Source organism: Ictalurus punctatus, chromosome 12 (genome assembly GCF_001660625.3).
Source record: "Ictalurus punctatus breed USDA103 chromosome 12, Coco_2.0, whole genome shotgun sequence".
Taxonomy (NCBI): Eukaryota; Metazoa; Chordata; class Actinopteri; order Siluriformes; family Ictaluridae; genus Ictalurus; species Ictalurus punctatus.
This window is the reverse complement of record NC_030427.2, coordinates 32,580,078-32,598,568: the sequence shown is the minus strand read 5'-3', so window position 1 is coordinate 32,598,568 and position 18,491 is coordinate 32,580,078. Positions and strand designations below refer to the sequence as shown.

Here is an 18,491-nt window from a genome sequence, read left to right as displayed (position 1 = left end):
GCATCTCAATGGAGGAAACTCAGCATTTGATGATGTCTATGGGTTCCAGACTTCAGGCAGTCATTGACTGCAAAGGATTTGCATCCGAGTATTAAAAACAATCCTAATATTTATGATCATGTTACGTTGTCTAATTAGTTTTGAGCCTGTGAAAATGGAGGTACTCTGTTAAAAAAAAAGGCTTTAATTACTAAATGGGCAATGCAAAATTTTTATGAAATCTCTTGAATTAAAGCTGAAATTCTACACTACACTTCATTTAAAATCCATTAAAATACTTATGGACCTGATTGGATATGTACAGTTCAGAAATACATTTCAACATAATACACGCTTATTGTAAGCAAACAACCAGGAACTTTTTTCCCCATTTGGAACCCAACTTGATCTACACACTACATCCCCATCTCTACACTGTGTGTGATGCATTGCCTCTCTGAAATTTAGTTCATTACCCAGGTCTAAGAATAAGAATGACTACGGTAAAATTCTGGGTAAGATACCTGGTCTGAATTACACCTAAGAATATGACAATGCTATGAGAAAGTGTGTCAGATTTATTCTGTGACATCTGAAATATTTAACCTGTAATACTAGAGCACCTGTGGTGGACTTTTGCCCACCATCTAATAGCATCATTACAGATCTATTGATGATTAAAGTGGTAGTAATGTAATTTGACTAACTCATTAAAAATCCCACAGGTAAACTTGAATCAAGTTTGATGAAGTATGATTAATATGCATGAGCTTACCCGTGAGTGTCAAAGAAAAACATCTGAAGATTTATACATATAATATCAGATTTTTAAAAAGATATTACACAACTATGAAAAAACCTGTTTATGATTTGCACTATGGAGAATTTTTGTTCATTAATAAAAAAAAGTATACACTTTATAAATGATAAAATATGTGTTTTATCAAAGTGAAGGGGTCATCAAACCCAGACCCCTGGTAATGTACTCTCTCAATGCTCCATTCACTGTATATCCACAAATGTGATAGTGATCCTCCATAAAATAAAAGACTTGCAGGTCATACAAACCTCATCTTACTAGAAAAATCCATTCATTGATCTTACAGAGTAACTGTGTTCTCCTGGTTAGGGTCCAGTAAATCTAAAAACTTCATCAGGAAAACTGGGCTCAAAGGACCATGGATTGGATGCAGTTCCATCAGAGGATGTTCAAAAGACATATGGGTGTGGTGGTCAAGCATCCCCATACTTTTGGCCAGACAGGGTAGTTAGCTGTAGTTAAACCAACGTTGCAAATCCAGAGCAACTGGGAATTATCTCTTCAAATTGCCTGTAAACACATCCATCTTTGTTTGGCTTGGAAAGGTGTAGAGTTCGATAGTATGCACAACGTGACATCTAAGAAACAAAATTCTAGCTCACATTAAAAAATTTTTTTAAATCATTGGTCAACTAAAGTAGGGATAGTGATTGGTTTAATATGTATTGTTGTATTGCATTCTTGGTGTACAGCATTCAGGTGAAACCAGGAAAATTACATGAATTCTACTACAAAGTGGAGAGTAAGCAATAAAGTCCCTTGCAAGAGAGGTTTTATGCCAGAATTTCCCTTAACCTCCTGCAAAAAAAGAGGAAAATTAAAAAGATGTATCTAAATTTAAGAAATTCACATATCAAGAGCTGGTGGCTTTATGTCAGAGCACTTGTGTGTCCTTAATGAACTTGAATGAGTATAGCTCCGCCCACATTGTCCGCAGAGGTACGGCATCTGTCCTGTGTGAATGCGCTGGTATATCCGAAGACGAATCTCTTGTCTAAAACTCTTCCCACACTGTCCACAGTGATACGGCTTCTGTCCTGTGTGAATGCGCTCGTGTCGTTGGAGATTACTCTGACAAGTAAAACTCTTCCTGCGCTGTCCACAGTGATACTTCTCTTCTGTGTGAATGCGCTGGTGTTGTTGAAGATAAATAAAACCCTTTCCACACTGTTCACAGAGATACGGCCTTACACCTGTGTGAATGCGCTCATGTTGTCGGAGATTACTCTGACAAGTAAAACTTCCCACACTGGGAGCAATCATACGGCTTCTCTCCTATGTGAACATGCTCGTGATTTTTAAGATGATGACGACTTTTACTAAAACTCTTCCCACAATCTGAGCAGTGGTACATCTGGAAAACATAATAAAAGAAATAATTAAATAAATAATTTTAAATTGTCCACATGTGGTTATGGAATTATTACTGGAAATGTCTCCTACAATACTGTAATACAGGTTCACCAACCAATCACCCACATTAATGGCTGTAGCACCACAAATTTTAGGAAAGCAAATGGAGATGGAGCTGCTAAATTAATCATTTACAGTGGGAGAAATAAACACTGGACGTGTCAACATTTTTTTCAGTAAATATATTTCCAATGAGGCTATTCACATGAAATTTTCACCAGACATCAGTACCCAGCAAACACAAACGCGCTTTCGACGAAGCCAAGCGAACCCCTGGCGTTGAAATGAAAGTTACAGTTAGTCGAAAAGAGGCTTGGTCATGATGAAAAATATCATCGACAGCATTTTGTCTGAAGTTGTAAATAGCTTATTTTTTGCATGCTTTTTATAGTTCTCAGTGAACATTAGCACTAGCCTGCTGCTAGCTGAAGTTCAGTTGGTTAATTACACAAGATGGCGGTTTATAGTTACACAAGATGCTGTCTGTCTTACCTCAGGGGCTACGAGCGCGCGCATTACTGCTGCGGTTCAGCGCCGCTTTCTGAGAGAAGTGTTTAAGGCTCTTATTGTTAACGAATTCATTACTGATCAGGAATGTAATTTAATGTGTTTAACGGAAACTTGGATTAAACCAAACGAGTACATAGCATTAAATGAAGCCAGTCCTCCTGGATACAGTTATGTACATCAGCCTCGTTCGACTGGTAGAGGAGGAGGTGTTGGTCTCATCCATAGTCAAAATATAGGCATCACACAAAAACCTAGTCATTAATTTAATTCTTTTGAAATTCTTTATACCAGTATAACATGTAGCCACAAAAAACAAGTCAATTCCTCTAATTATTATTTACAGACCCCCAGGGCCATATACTGAATTCCTTACTGAATTTGCAGACTTTATCTCAAACCTGGTTGTGTCTGTAGATAAAGCATTAATCGTCTGTGATTTTAATATTCACTTTGATAACCTGGAAGACCCTCTGAGAACAGTGGTTGTGTCCATCTTAGATTCAGTATGTATTAATCAGAACGTAATCGGGCCTACTCATAATGGTGGTCACACTCTTGACCTCATACTAACATACGGATTAAATATAGAAAATATTGTAATTTTTCAAACGCGTACCTTAAATCAGACCACTCGACAATTAGAACGTAAATGGCGCCAAACCAAATTGGTAATATTTCAAACAGCATGGAAGGAGAGCCTCCTGAACTATAGAAAATCTCTTAGCGATGCTAGAAAAGTCTATCTCTCCACCTTAATAGAGAACAAAAACAATTCTAGATTCCTATTCAACACAGTAGCAAAATTAACTAGGAAAAAAACCACTACAGAGAGAAACACTCAATCATTACATAGCAGTGAAGATTTCATGAATTTTTTGATTGGTAAAGTTGAAAATATTAGACGTGAAATACAGGCTATTAAATTAAAACCAGACAGTATTATAACTCACCCTGTAGACGATAATATAGCAATAACAGATCAACGTTTAGAATGTTTTACTCCCCTTAGAGAGACTGAACTAGCTTCATTAATCTCTTCAGCGAAATCATCAACTTGTATACTAGGTCCTGTACCTACATGTTTCTTTAAACAGATTATTCCAGAAGTAATCACACCCCTTCTAAATATAATAAGATATTTCCTTAGCACTGGCTATGTACCTAAATCACTTAAATTAGCAGTTATTAAACCCCTGCTTAAAAAACCTGACCTTGACCCCTCTCAACTGTCCAACTATAGACCAATATCAAATCTTCCCTTCACATCCAAGATCTTAGAAAAGTTTGTAGCACAGCAGCTATGCTCATACTTGCATAGGAACAGCATTCATGAAATGTATCAGTCAGGATTTAGACCTCATCATAGCACAGAGACAACGTTAGCTAAAGTAGTAAAGGACCTACTACTGACCTCTGATCTGTAGTATATATAAATCATACTATTCTCCTTGATAGATTAGAAAATGTTGTTGGCATTAAGAGAACGGTCCTCTCCTGGCTCAGGTCTTATCTGACCGATCGTTTTCAGTTCGTAGATGTAAATGGAGACTTCTCCACGCACACCGAGGTTAAATTTGGTGTTCCACAAGGTTCTGTTTTAGGCCCACTGCTTTTTACTTTATATATGCTACCTCTAGGTCAAATTATTTGTAAACATGGAGTTAGCTTCCACTGTTATGCTGATGATACACAGTTGTATGTTGGCAACTGAACAATAACAACAATAAACAACAACTGAAGAATAGCGAAAAACTTCGCAACTGTTTTGTAAGTCACCCTTTTTACTGTTCACCCGGAGTTTGATTCAGAATAATAATAATAAATCTCAGAATAATAAATCTATATGTTTGTATGAACTGAAGTTTTTGATCATAATATCAAAATTATGTCATACAATCCTATGTGATTAAATGACAGAATTGTATCTTATGTTGGACCATGTATTCCAGAGATTTTTTTTATTTGAATTTCTTGTAGCGTGCTTACTTGAAGACAATGAGGGGGAGCAGCATCGGAGAGACAGTTCGCTCCATTCTCGGGGAGAACAGCCTGTGTTGTAAGTTTTCATTGAAAGGGTCAAAAGGTGGGAACCTGGCTTTGACTGATCATGATGAAGTGTATCGCCTTGTACACCGAGTATGAATTATAAAAAATGTATACATGACAGTATATGCCTCCTTTTGCAAACTCTTGAAAAGAAAGTTTTGTCTTCAGAAATTGGACATTTTCTCAGTTATTGCATTCCAAGGCTGAATATTTTTGTTGATATTTATGTTACAGATATTGCCGAACGAGCCCATGGACGTGAATATACTGTTGCCAGTTGCAGAGAGGCCAACGGCAACTACTTAGAGGCTTGGTTTCGATGTAGAATATCCGCTTAGAGCCGTTACATTTAGAGGCTTGGTTTTGACATAGCATATCCGATTAGAGCCGTTACATTTAGAGACTTGGTTTCGCCATATAATATCCAATTAGAGCCTTTACATTTAGAGGCTTGGTTTTGCCATATAATATCCTATTAGAGCCGTTACATTTAGAGGCTTGGTTTCGCCGTATAATATTCGCTTAGAGCTGTTACATTTAGAGGCTCGGTTTTGACATAGCATATCCGATTAGTGCCGTTAGATTTAGAGGCTTGGTTTCGAGGTAGAATATCTGCTTAGAGTCGTTACATTTAGAGGCTTGGTTTAGACGATAAAATGAATATAAAAGTGTCCCCGTTTTACGGCTTGAAAGCGGCTTGATTATACATCATATCGACGGTAATCTTTGCGACTTTTCACGTCTTTATTCGATTTGTGTTTACTTCGAGTATGACTTTAGTCAGATTAAGGTGATCAATAATCGCTGTTTACATGGTAGTTTTTTAATCAGAATATTTTCTTAATATCGGAATATTGTTGTCCATGTAAACGTACTGTCTGACAGGTATTCCAATGCACCAATTCACCTGTCACCAAAAGGTATAATCTCTCTTTTATTATTTTATTTTATTAATTTAATAGTTATGGTTTATTAAATTACTGTTATGTTTTTATACAAAAATTTGTTAGCATAACGTTAGCTTCCTTAATAACAAATACGGCTAATTTTATTATTTACAAAAGAAATTCTTACCTTTTTTATTCTCTGTGTTTGAAATAGACCTGCAGGATATAATTCCTGCATATTATTTATATATATATATATATATATATATATATATATATATATATATATATATATATATATAATTGTTTTGTTTTTTGCCTTAATAGAATTCCTGCAGGTGTTTCTCAGAGTTGAAAAGCTAAAAGAGAAATCAAACGCATGCCTAAACTTTACCTTTGAGCCAGTAGCAGCAGGAGTCTGTGGAGATTTTCCTAAAGAGCGGCGTCTGGACTCTGATTTCATTATAAGAGGTGTAAAGAATCAGGACACTGGAAGAAAAATACAGAGATTCATGACTCCAAAATCTCCACTAACCTGTTAACCGAGCAGTTCAGGTGGTAAGTTTCAGATGAACTCACCTTTAGTGATGTTACGCAGAGTATCAGAGATCTGAAGCGCGTGCGGAGAAGGAAGCGCTCTTTCACATCAACTTCCGCAAACAAGCGTGTATTGGTTTCCTGTAATGACGTTATTGATGACGACGGGAAGCTTTCAATTCATCCTCTTCACTCTTTTTCTCAACCAGCTCCCTAGTTCAGTAGTTCAGGACACTGATCAGGGAGTCGGCCATTTTAAGCTGTGTCTCAATCGCAAAATTCTTCCAGTGCACTGGAACATTCGCTCCCTAAAAATCCCACAATGCACAACAAAAACCAGGGAGTATCGATGCTTACTATGTTCCCTTACTGGAAATGACGTCATGTATTCTGGAGCCTCTCAGCTTCAAAAAAATGAACTCCGGCTACAATTTATGTATCCATTGATTGATTGATTGATTGATTGATTTAATTCAATAAAAACAACACAATAAGGCAGTACATGTTAACAAAGGTTTTTAGAAAATAGAGCACATGCACAGTATAACAAAATTAAATGGTAAAAATAGACAAATAAAATAAATGTAAAAAATTCAAATAAATAAACAATTTTGAAAAATCATGATGCAGGTTCTTCTATTAAATTAAGATCCTGGACCAATTAAAGAGTCTTTTGGCCATTCTTGTTTTAACATGTTTCAGAGATTTATAAAAATAAAATAAAAAAAATTATTATTCTTTTTGAAACACATGTAAACAATGGTTTAGATTTAAGGCACTTGCATTTATGGGTATAAAACTTTCCTAAAATACAGAAGTTATTTAACACAAACTGAGTCCATTATTAAACAAAATTTTATATTGTTTCTAATGAATGGAGTTAAGCAATTAATCGATTTTTTCCCCCAAAATTATACGTCATGCCAGAAAGTAGAACTGTACAAACGATAGGAATTTATTTATAGTTGTAAATAAAAAAATAAATAGTTATGAGATATATGAGATTGTTATGAGATTGAGATTGTTCACCATATGAGATTGTTAATGGCCTCAAGAATGTTTGCTCATTCTTGTTTCAGTCTGTATACAGAGAAGTATTACAATTTAGAAAACATGTATACATTCATTCTCTCTCTCTCTCTCTCTCTCACAACATGAGCAGCTGAACCTCTGGAGTTGTTTTGCGTTTAAAATTAGATAAAATGAGATAAACCTCAAACATATGGTGAACACAATTTAATTAATTTAGTGAAGAAATTTAGCTACGCCACTTTTGAAGAACGAATAAAAAAATACAGCAAGGACGGGCCCAAGCACTATGGTGCCATCGCTGCCTGGTCGGTGTATGAAAACATTGCATAGTGAAGCGAGTGCTATAGAGTAAAACACCTGAAAATACAAAGAAAAGAGTATTAACGTTTGATGTGTTACCATGGCAACAAACAGTGACTTACCTTTTCATCTAAGTCCTCTCTTATAGACCTTCTATTTGCATTTTTTGGGGTTAATAAACGAATTTAATCATTTTGAACTTACCTTGGGTAGTGAGATTCCTTAACGCAGGTCCAACGACAGTATTTATCCATTCCTGCAACACAGGAGGATAATTTACTGTATCACATTGTTACAGTTTACATCTAAAACAAAGGTAAACAATAGCTTAGCTCAGAAGTAAATTAAACACTACAGGGTATAGAATATAAAGTGTAATGAATGTGTGTAACTACAAAGTTTACCAATGTTTGGATATGTTAATAAAGTATAATCTAATTTGTATAACCAACAGTTAGATTTATTAGTTAGAATCATTATCTAAATCCATAGTGCACTTGTTGATCAAGTTATATTCTGAGTGTGTAACGAGTTAGATGAAATCTGTGTCTTACTAAACAGTTGGCCTAATTGTTTTTCTGTGTCAGTCCGTACCTCTCTGCACAGTAAGCATAATCTAAAACTATAAAACACTTTCTAACAAGTGACATTCTAAGTGTGTACATTAAGTGTGTACATGTGTTTTGCCTAAAGCAGCTTCACTGTATGGCAATAAAAAAAGCACTTAGACACTCACCAGAACTGGGTTTCCAAACAAAGCCCTCTAAGCTTGCAAATCAGTGTCAAAAGAAAAGATAAGATTTCCAGGAGGAAGGGTACCAGACTGAGACTATAGGGTGAATTATGGGACAAAGTAAAAAAAACCCTGGTCTGGTAAAACTTTTAAGGAAAATACAACTGACAACGCATGCGCCACATATAAAAGGTATCATGTGGATATGAATAATTAGTTAAGGCAATGGAGATTGGTTTGTTTCTAGAAAGAAAAGGTGAATGCCCCGCCTAGGGATAATTTTACTGCTTCAGAAAGGTATATAAAGACATGTTTGTGTATGTATAATTTAGACTTTCTGCAGACTGTCTCATATTATTGTTTCAATAAAATTTAATTACTTTTTGACATCTAACACTCCGTCTCTGAAGTTTTTTGTTAGGCTGCGAAGCGTGTTCGCCACGGAAGGGGAGCAATATTTTAATATTTAAGTCGATAGACACACTAACTGAACCCATAATTTAAAAAAAATAACAACAACAAAAAAAAAACCTTCTTTCAATGCGCCACACTCCTGTCCAGTAGGTGGCGGTAATTCACCAAAGCTGGTTTACCAACCGCCAATAAACCTCTGAAGAAGAAGAAGAAGAACAGCCGCTTGGTAGCGGAAGTGTTGATGTGAAAGAGCGCTTCGGATCTCTGATACTCTGCGTAACATCACTAAAGGTGAGTTCATCTGAAACTTACCACCTGAGCTGCTCGGTTAACAGGTTAGTGGAGATTCTGGAGTCATGAATCTCTGTATTTTTCTTCCAGTGTCCTGAATCTTTACACCTCTTATAATGAAATCAGAGTCCAGACGCCGCTCTTTAGGAAAATCTCCACAGACTCCTGCTGCTACTGGCTCAAAGGTAAAGTTTAGTCATGTGTCTGATTTCTCTTTTAGCTTTTAAACACACAGAATAAAAAGGTAAGAATTTTTGGTAAATAATCAAATTAGCCGTGTTTGCTAGTAATGAAGCTAACGTTATGCTAACCGCTGTGTGAATGAACACATAACAGTAATTTAGTAAACAATAACTATTGAATAAATGAATGAGTAAAAGAGAGATTATACCTCACCGGATACACGACGGTTGGTGACAGGTGAGTTGGTGTATTAGAATAGCTGTTAGTGATGGATCATTCGTTTTGCGTTGGCTGCGCATGTGCAGCATCCTTTCGTTCTTTTGTCTGGTTTCTGTTGTAAATTCGAGGAGCTCCAGAGTAAAGTCCCGCTCCACAAAATATATATATATGTTATCTTCTCCCACTTCCGCCCGCAACATTCACGCGTTGCCCCGCTACCTCATAGAAACATAGAATAAACACAAATGTTTCGTTTTCCCTTTCTGTTTAATTCAATGTGTCAGTGGAAAATGTTTTAGAACATACATTTAGGCCGTCAGAAAATATGATAATTTTATATAATAATAATAATAATAATAATAATAATAATAATAATAATAATTGAATAAACCTGGATTTCTTAGATAGACTTTTAAAGCCAAACAGAGAAGCATTTAGTTATATGCTTAAGAATATAGAGCCTTTTTTGCTTTTAGCAATGCCTGTCCAAAAATGAAACCAACACTATTCACATCCTCAGGGTCGGCTCAAGACTTTTGGGGCCCTAAGCAGAATTTGATTTGTGGCCCCCTCGGTCCCGCCAATACAATTGTAATATGTTGTATTATGATATATTTTGATGTCAAGGCTGTTTACGGACGTTTAATGAAATTTGAGCTTTCCTAAAACAATTAGATCTGCTACCTAGGCTATGTTAACTAACTAGCCAGCCAGTTAACGTTAGCTCGCAACATAGCCTAGCTACTTTAAAAATAAATAAATAAACAAAAAGCTACTTAACATGCCTTCATCTTGCTGTTTTCTTCTTTTTCCTTTTCTCTGCACCAGAGGGATATGTGCTTTTTTGTGACATGTTTTGCTGGGGTAGAAACCTCGTATCTCCCATATTTTGTCTTTTAAAAAAAAATGTATTATCAATGCCGCTGGTCAACATTTTTGTTTGTCTCTGTGTTTTTATAAATATTTAACCAGTGAGAAGTATTAAAAGAGCTTGTGACTCATAACTCTCTTGGATCCTCAAACTGTCAGTAAACCTCAAAGCTCCACCCCCCTCCTCCATCTTGAATGAACTTCTGCACACGCCATAGACAGCTCGCAAACACGAGAACTGGTTGTTTGAATAGGTACAGCATTTTCATTATTCAAGAGAAACTGTATGTCTATAAAGGCTAAACTGTGACACCTTGCTTTTCATTGAGATATATATATATCACACACACGTGACAAGTTGTTATTTCATGTGCTCTTGGGGGGGTCCCATGGTGGCTATAGGGACCCTTAGCAACCACTTGGTTTGCTTCCCTTAGAGATCACTTGGGCCGGCTCTGCTTATCCCTGAAGTTCTGGACTGGTGCCCATGGTATGTGAGTATCTTTCTGCATTTGTTGCAGCATGCAAAAGGAAGGTGCTTTCCCTTGCTGTCTCATACAATCGAAATACATCTCCAAATATCAGATTTTACTTTGGTTGGTTTCATAGTTTTAATAAAGAATGAACTGTAATCTGTAGCATTAAGGGATCCACTTATGTCCTGCTCAGACATTTTGCTTCAGTGTGGTAGGCTATTTTCCGACGCATGGAAAACGTGACCTGCACCTGTATATAGTTTATATTTTATTTGAGTAGTTGTTGCTCTTGTTCAATAAATGAATAACAGTTAGCTTTTGTAGATTATATTTTTCAGATTTCTTTTTTGCCGTTCGAGTCCTGCAGGCCTCTACCCTAGAGTGCAGTATGGATGATGGTGTGGGGTTGCCCCGCCCACTTCTACATTTATTGGTTCACGATACAGCACTGCTTATTAGTGTTGAGGATTGTGACCGTAGGCGCCTCATTGACTGCTTTGGCCCGTTGCCTTACGTCAACACGTACACCATATTGATCCGGGCAAGTGTAGCATATATTAAATATAATATAAAGACTAAAGGGTACATAGGAGGTAGTGGATTGAAGCAATAACAGTGACAGCACAACTGATAAGTTAAATATAGAACGATTTATATACAATTTAGAGTGAGAGAAATTAAACATGTACAATGTATACATAATACCCTAGGGTGCACCCTCTAAGTTAAGCCTAAGATAAAATATATATACACACACGGAATATAACAAAACTTAAATAAAATACAATCACACCCAGAATTAAAATGTCTTTTTCAATGTCTCTGCAATTTCTTTTACTCTGAATGAAGGCACTCCTCTAGAGTATTTTCAGTTGTAGTCCTTTGCAGAAAAAAAATAATATAAAATAAAAATACCGTCCTTCAAGACACAGTGGTTCTGGTTGGGTGGCCGCCATCAAACTGTTAAAATTGTTGTAAACTTCTTCCCATGGAATTAAAAAACCTGACCAAGTTTCACGTTCGATAAAACTACAAACCGAAGTTCCTCAGCACTCCAACTGGCAGTAGTACTGATTCGACCTATGTTTTCACTCTTTCAAACAGTTAATTATAATATAATTATAATTTAGGCTTTTTCTATTTTTTTCTGTCTCCTTTTCTCTCCTCGCTTTGGCTGTGTGCACGTCTGCGCAGTAAAAAAAAACCTCTCCTGCTGCCACCTGTCAATCTAGGTGGGATCTACGTGTAGAATGGTGTTAATTGGTCGAAATTATCAACATGAAACATTTTAACTGGTTCAAGTAATGTATTTGAAAGTATAGTAGTTTACATTCTGCTTCACTTTTAATTAATCTATATTGTTTTAAATTTGGTTTTAAATATTTATTTGTATACATTTTATAGTGGGCTACACAAGACTGCCCTATAAATAAACACAAGTAAATGGAGCAGCTGTGTTTTTTCTGGATACAAAGTGTTTACAGTCCACTGACAGGCGCTCTCCAGCTTTCATTGAGGCTTGTGTTGTCCTTGTTGCCACTGGCTTAAATGGAAGGTGTGTGTGTGTGTATGTATATATATATATATATATGTATATATGTATATATGTATATGTATATATATGTGTGTGTGTGTGTGTGTGTGTGTATATGTATAAAATAAACACTAAACACACACACACAGTGAGGGAAAGAAGTATTTGATCCCCTGCTGATTTTGTACATTTGCCCAGTGACAAAGAGATGACCAGTCTATCATTTTAATGGTAGGTTTATTTGAACAATGAGAGTCAGAATAACAACAAGAAAATCCAGAAAAATGCATGTCAAAAATGTTATAAATTCATGTGCATTTTAATAAGGGAAATAAGTATTTGACCCCCTCTCAAGCAGAAAGATTTCTGGCTCCCAGGTGTCTTTTATACAGGTAACGAGCTGAGATTAGGAGCACACTCTTAAAGGGAGTGCTCCTAATCTCAGCTTGTTACTTGTATAAAAGACACCTGTGCACAGAAGCAATCAATCAGATTCCAAACTCTCCACCATGGCCAAGACCAAAGAGCTCTCCAAGGATGTCAGGGACAAGATTGTAGACCTACACAAGTCTGGAACGGGCTACAAGACCATTGCCAAGCAGCTTGGTGAGAAGGTGACAACAGTTGGTGCGATTATTCGCAAATGGAAGAAACACAAAAGAACTGTTGATCTCCCTCGGCCTGAGGCTCCATGCAAGATCTCACCTCGTGGAGTTGCAACAATCATGAGAACAGTGAGGAATCAGTCCAGAACTACACAGGAGGATCTTGTCAATGATCTCAAGGCAGCTGGGACCATAGTCACCAAGAAAACAATTGGTAACACACTACGCCGTGAAGGACTGAAATCCTGCAGCGCCCGCAAGGTCCCCCTGCTCAAGAAAGCACATATACATGCCCGTCTGAAGTTTGCCAATGAACATCTGAATGATTCAGAGGACAACTGGGTGAAAGTGTTGTGGTCAGATGAGACCAAAATGGAGCTCTTTGCCATCAACTCAACTCGCCGTGTTTGGAGGAGGAGGAATGCTGCCTATGACCCCAAGAACACCATCCTCACCGTCAAACATGGAGGTGGAAACATTATGCTTTGGAGGTGTTTTTCTGCTAAGGGGACAGGACAACTTCACCGCATCAAAGGGACGATGGACGGGGCCATGTACCGTCAAATCTTGGGTGAGAACCTCCTTCCCTCAGCCAGGGCATTGAAAATGGGTTGTGGATGGGTATTCCAGCATGACCATGACCCAAAACACACGGCCAAGGCAACAAAGGAGTGGCTCAAGTAGAAGCACATTAAGGTCCTGGAGTGGCCTAGCCAATCTCCAGACCTTAATCCCATAGAAAATCTGTGGAGGGAGCTGAAGGTTCGAGTTGCCAAACGTCAGCCTCGAACCGTTAATGACTTGGAGAAGATCTGCAAAGAGGAGTGGGACAAAATCCCTACTGAGATGTGTGTAAACCTGGTGGCCAACTACAAGAAACGTCTGACCTCTGTGATTGCCAAGAAGGGTTTTGCCACCAAGTACTAAGTCATGTTTTGCAGAGGGGTCAAATACTTATTTCCCTCATTAAAATGCAAATCAATTTATAACATTTTTGACATGCGTTTTTCTGGATTTTCTTGTTGTTATTCTGTCTCTGACGGTTCAAATAAATCTACCATTAAAATTATAGACTGATCATTTCTTTGTCAGTGGGCAAACGTACAAAATCAGCAGGGGATCAAATACTTTTTTCCCCTCACTGTATATACATACATACATACATACATACATACATACATCTCGACACACCTGCTCTTTGGAGATGAGTTGGGAAACTGAAGACAGATGGTTTAGCTCCATCTCTAATCCTGACAGTCTGACATGTCCTGTGAAACTCACTGGCAAACAATCCTTCCCTTCTTAAAGCTACTTTCCACTGCCTCCTTAAGTGTTTCTCTTTGGAAAACCTTGAATGTGTGAGAAAAGATAGCTAGCCAGTGAACTACAGTCAGATTCAGTTTTTGTCTTGTTTTTTTCACTGTTTTATAAGTGATTTATACACATTTAACTGTATAATAATTTAATACTTGCAACTGAACGAAAGTGTATAATGTTTCTTGAATGTTCATGTTCATGTTTCTTGAATAATATATTTTTTTTTTTTTTAAAGACAAGTAACTATATGTTCTGAAGATTTTTAGACCCACTTTATTGCAAGGGCTTCTCTTTCTACAGTGGCCTACTTCCTCTCTGCAGGGGTCAGCTTTCAGCTGATAAACAGGACTGGGTGTTCTTCATCGGATGTTTGTGAGAGGCCGGTGCCCATCCCTGTTTCTGATGCATCTGTGTGGACTGAGAATGGGATGTTAAAGACAGGAGTATTGGGTAGTATTGGGGTTCTGGTGAGTGCCTGAGACCTCTCCAATGGGAAATAAATGGTCCGCCCATGTGGAGGCGTGGATGATTACGTTCTTCAGCTACACTGTTGCATATGTGCGATGGGGATGTAGGACGATATCCATCCCCCTAATAATCCCCATCTTTGAATTGACTACATCACTCTTTTCTCTCCACTAATAGGTTGTGAGTGTTCTAGCACACTATGGCTGCCATCGCCTCATCCAGGTGGATGCTACACACTAGTGGTGGTTGAGGAGATCCAACCTGGTGCTAAGTGTAGTTTTTGCCATTGCTTCTAGAGCAAGTGTTACCTGCTTATACCCTTTTGTGAGATACAGCGTGGAGATGAACCTAGCTCTCCCCAATGATTTTTTGTTCTAGTTGAGCGGACTCCATATGCCCTCTAATGATTGGTGCTACTCAGTCAATCCGTTCCTGCGTGTCTTTGATGAAGTTGATGTCTGAGCGGAATGGTGAGGGCCACTCCTCCCATGCCTCCTGGGCCACGTCTAAGAGTCCCTGAGGTAGCTGTCCAAAAAGCAGCTCAAATGGTGTGAAGCCAGTGGATGCTTGGGGGCTCCCTCATACGGCAAACTGGTAGGAGAAGGTCCCAGTTCCTCCCTTACACCTACACCATCCATTCGAGGGTCTGGTTGCAGGGTCAGTCCATCCATCTGCATGTAGTAGACGGATGTCCTCGGCTGCTTCACCTGCAACAGCCTGCACAGATTAGTTAGCACAACCATTAGCACATGGCATTGCCAGACTAATGGTTACCTTTTAGTAATGGTATACCTTTTGGTCAGTCAGTATCCTTAGTGATCCCCACACAGCTAAACAGGAGCACAAGTTCTTTGGCACTGTTGCAGGATATGACTTTCAGAAGTGGCACTGCCTCTGATTATCTGGTGGAGTAGTCAACAATCATGTGGACATACTCATGACCCCTGGCCGACTTCAGCAGCTGGCCGACTTCAGCAGTGGCCCCACGAGGTCCATGCCTATTCTTTCTTTCTTTCATCGTACCCGCAGCATTCCACTCCTCGGCCAACAGTGCTCTCAAGAATCGATCCCTGCGTACCCTCTCAACCACCTCCGTGGCAGTACAATGGGTGGGCGGTAGTCATCTTTTGGTGGTCCACAGCAGGCTATCCATCTGTGTCTAAGGGGTGGCTTCAGGCCGGTAGACCCATCACTGGAAGTCTGTCGCCGAGTTGGTGGGAGACCGACCACCTCGGACCAGGACTTACTGTTTTAGCAGGTCGTAGTCTTTGGCCTCGAATGGAGTGAGTGCGTAGTAGGCCGCCTGAGCCTCCCCTGAGAGTAGAGGTGCGAGGGTAAGGGTTAAGGTTTTTTTTTTTTTTTTTTTTTTTTTTTACACATACCAACTGGTGTTCATTTTTTTTTCATTTTTTTTTTTCTCTTTTTTTTTTCTTTTTTTTTAACGATAAACTTGTTTATTTTTTGACAAAACGCTTCATGCTTCTTGCTGCTGTGTTGAGTCAGCAGCCACACTACCACACTCGGGCACCATAAAGAGCATCAAATCAACATATAATGTTTGAATTTTGAGTTAAAAAAAAATACATAATTTGGAAGCCGAGACTTTCTTCACAAACAGCTCATTATGAATTCCGACTTTAAATGGTAGAACACATCGCATGCACCCGATAGTGTGAATAAGGTCTCCGTGACCCAGACCATGGCATTGACGATATGAAGCAGGCCGATGCTGCACTCAACAGGATCATAATACAGAGCGCGAGACAATGGTGGTGCAGCCGCTGATTGTGGAATTAAATTCTAAAAGAAGACAGACTGCTTGACGTGTTAATTTTTGTTTGCGTCCGTGGATTAATATAATAATTTGATCCAAGGTGAATTTAATACATTTGTGCGGAATGGTTTAAATTATGTGCAATCCCGCGCCGAAATTCAAGCCCTGGGAGTGATTGATGGCTAATAGTAACCAATCTAAAATCTGCATTAAAGTTAAGAATGTAAAGATGAAGTTTAATTGTTTATGTAACGTTGGATAGAACGGTGGACTGATCACTGTATAAGCTAACAGCAGGCACGTGCTGTGCAGTAATTAGCGAATGTTTTGTAGAGAAATGAAAACCGGTCCCACTACAACAGTTATTTTCACTCGCGCAAATGCTTTCAGAAACCAGAAAGCACAAACTCCTGTCTTGAAGACACAAGTATTGAGTGTTCTGTTGCATTCAATATAATTATGAACAGTTAAAAAGTGTGATGTACTAAAAATACTTAACTTTTTTTGGCCTATTCTATAAGGTATATTATTCTATATCTGTATATTATTAATTTAGCAGCTCTGTCTGCATTTGCCTCAATAAAATTACATCTATTAAAGGTGGGTGGTTGGGTGGTGAAGCCGTATTACAGTATTGTAGATGTTTCCAATATCCATAATCATATGTTGACAATATAAAATTGTTTAAGCACCTTGAATATTTTTATGTTTTCCAGATGCACCAGTGCTCAGATTGTGGGAAGAGTTTTACTCGTCAGAGTACTCTCCAACGACACAAGCGCATTCACACAGGAGAGAGACCGTATCACTGTGAACAGTGTGGGAAGACTTTTACTCGTCAGAGTCATCTCCAAAGGCACGAGCGCATCCACACAGGGGAGAGGCCGTATCACTGTAAACAGTGTGAGAAGAGTTTTATGCGAGAAACTCATCTCCGTCAACACCAGCGCGTTCACACCGGACAGAAGCCGTATCTGTGTGGACAGTGTGGAAGTAGTTTTACTCGTCAGGGTAATCTTCAACAACACCAGCGCATTCACACAGGAGAGAGGCCGTATCACTGTGGACAGTGTGAGAAGAGTTTTACTTACCAGAGTCATCTCCAACAACACCAGCGCATTCACACAGGAGAGAGGCCGTATCACTGTGGACAGTGCGAGAAGAGTTTTATGCGAGAAAGCCATCTCAAACAACATGAGCGCATTCACACTGGAGAGAGGCCATATCAATGCTTGCAGTGTGGTAAAAGTTATCGTGACCAGAGTACCTTCCAAAGCCACCAACAGAGTCATACAGGACAGAAACTGTACCTCTGCGGACAATGTGGACGGAGCTATGCTCATTCAAGTTCATTAAGGACACACAAGTGCTCTAACATAAACCCAACAGATGTTGACATGTAAATTAAGACATGCAGTATCTCTCAAAAGTGAGTACACCCCTCACATTTTTGTAAATATTTGATTATATCTTTTCATGTGACAACACTGAAGAAATGACACTTTGCTACAATGTAAAGTAGTGAGTGTACAGCTGGTGTAACAGTGTAAATTTCCTGACCCCTCAAAATAACTCGGCTCACAGCCATTAATGTGTAAGCCGCTGGCAACAAAAGTGAGTACACCCCTAAGTGAAAATGTTCAAATTGGGCCCAATATGCCATTTTCCCTCCCCGGTGTCATGTGACTTGTTAGTGTTACAAGGTCTCAGGTGTGAATGGGGACTAGGTGTGTTAAATTTGGTGTCATCGCGCTCACACTCCCTCATACTGGTCACTGGAAGTTCAACATGGCACCTCTTGGCAAAGAATTCAATTCAATTTTATTTGTATAGAGCTTTTTACAATAGACATTGTCTCAACGCAACTTTACAGAAATATCAACACGGTATACAGATATTAAAGGTGCGAATTTATCCCAACTGAGCAAGCCACTGAGTGGCGACGGTGGCAAGGAAAAACTCCCTAAGATGTTTTAAGAGGAAGAAACCTTGAGAGGAACCAGACTCTGAAGGGAACCCATTCTCTTCTGGGTAACAACAGATATTGTGAAAAAGTTAATTATTGACTTATATGAAGTCTGTC

The 18,491-nt window shown here is 38.5% G+C and overlaps 1 protein-coding gene and 1 long non-coding RNA gene across 2 annotated transcripts in view; one reads left to right on the top strand and one right to left on the bottom strand.

Moving 5' to 3' along the window:
* Nucleotides 1-1,437: 1,437 nt before the first annotated feature.
* On the bottom strand, nt 1,438-6,940 carry LOC108273035 (uncharacterized). Its single transcript, XR_001814223.3, has 3 exons — nt 6,235-6,940; nt 6,050-6,144; nt 1,438-2,153 (listed from the first exon to the last, which is right to left on the bottom strand). It is a non-coding gene; the product is annotated as an uncharacterized LOC108273035 (long non-coding RNA).
* Nucleotides 6,941-9,047: 2,107 nt separating this feature from the next.
* LOC108273032 (zinc finger protein 420) overlaps nt 9,048-18,491 on the top strand; it is a 26,050-nt gene continuing 16,606 nt past the window's right edge. The window contains exons 1-2 of the mRNA XM_053683994.1: nt 9,048-9,147; nt 17,125-17,745. Of these exons, the coding sequence (XP_053539969.1) occupies nt 9,079-9,147; nt 17,125-17,745 (690 nt within the window). The 5' untranslated portion in view covers nt 9,048-9,078. The remainder of the gene's footprint in view (nt 9,148-17,124; nt 17,746-18,491) is intronic.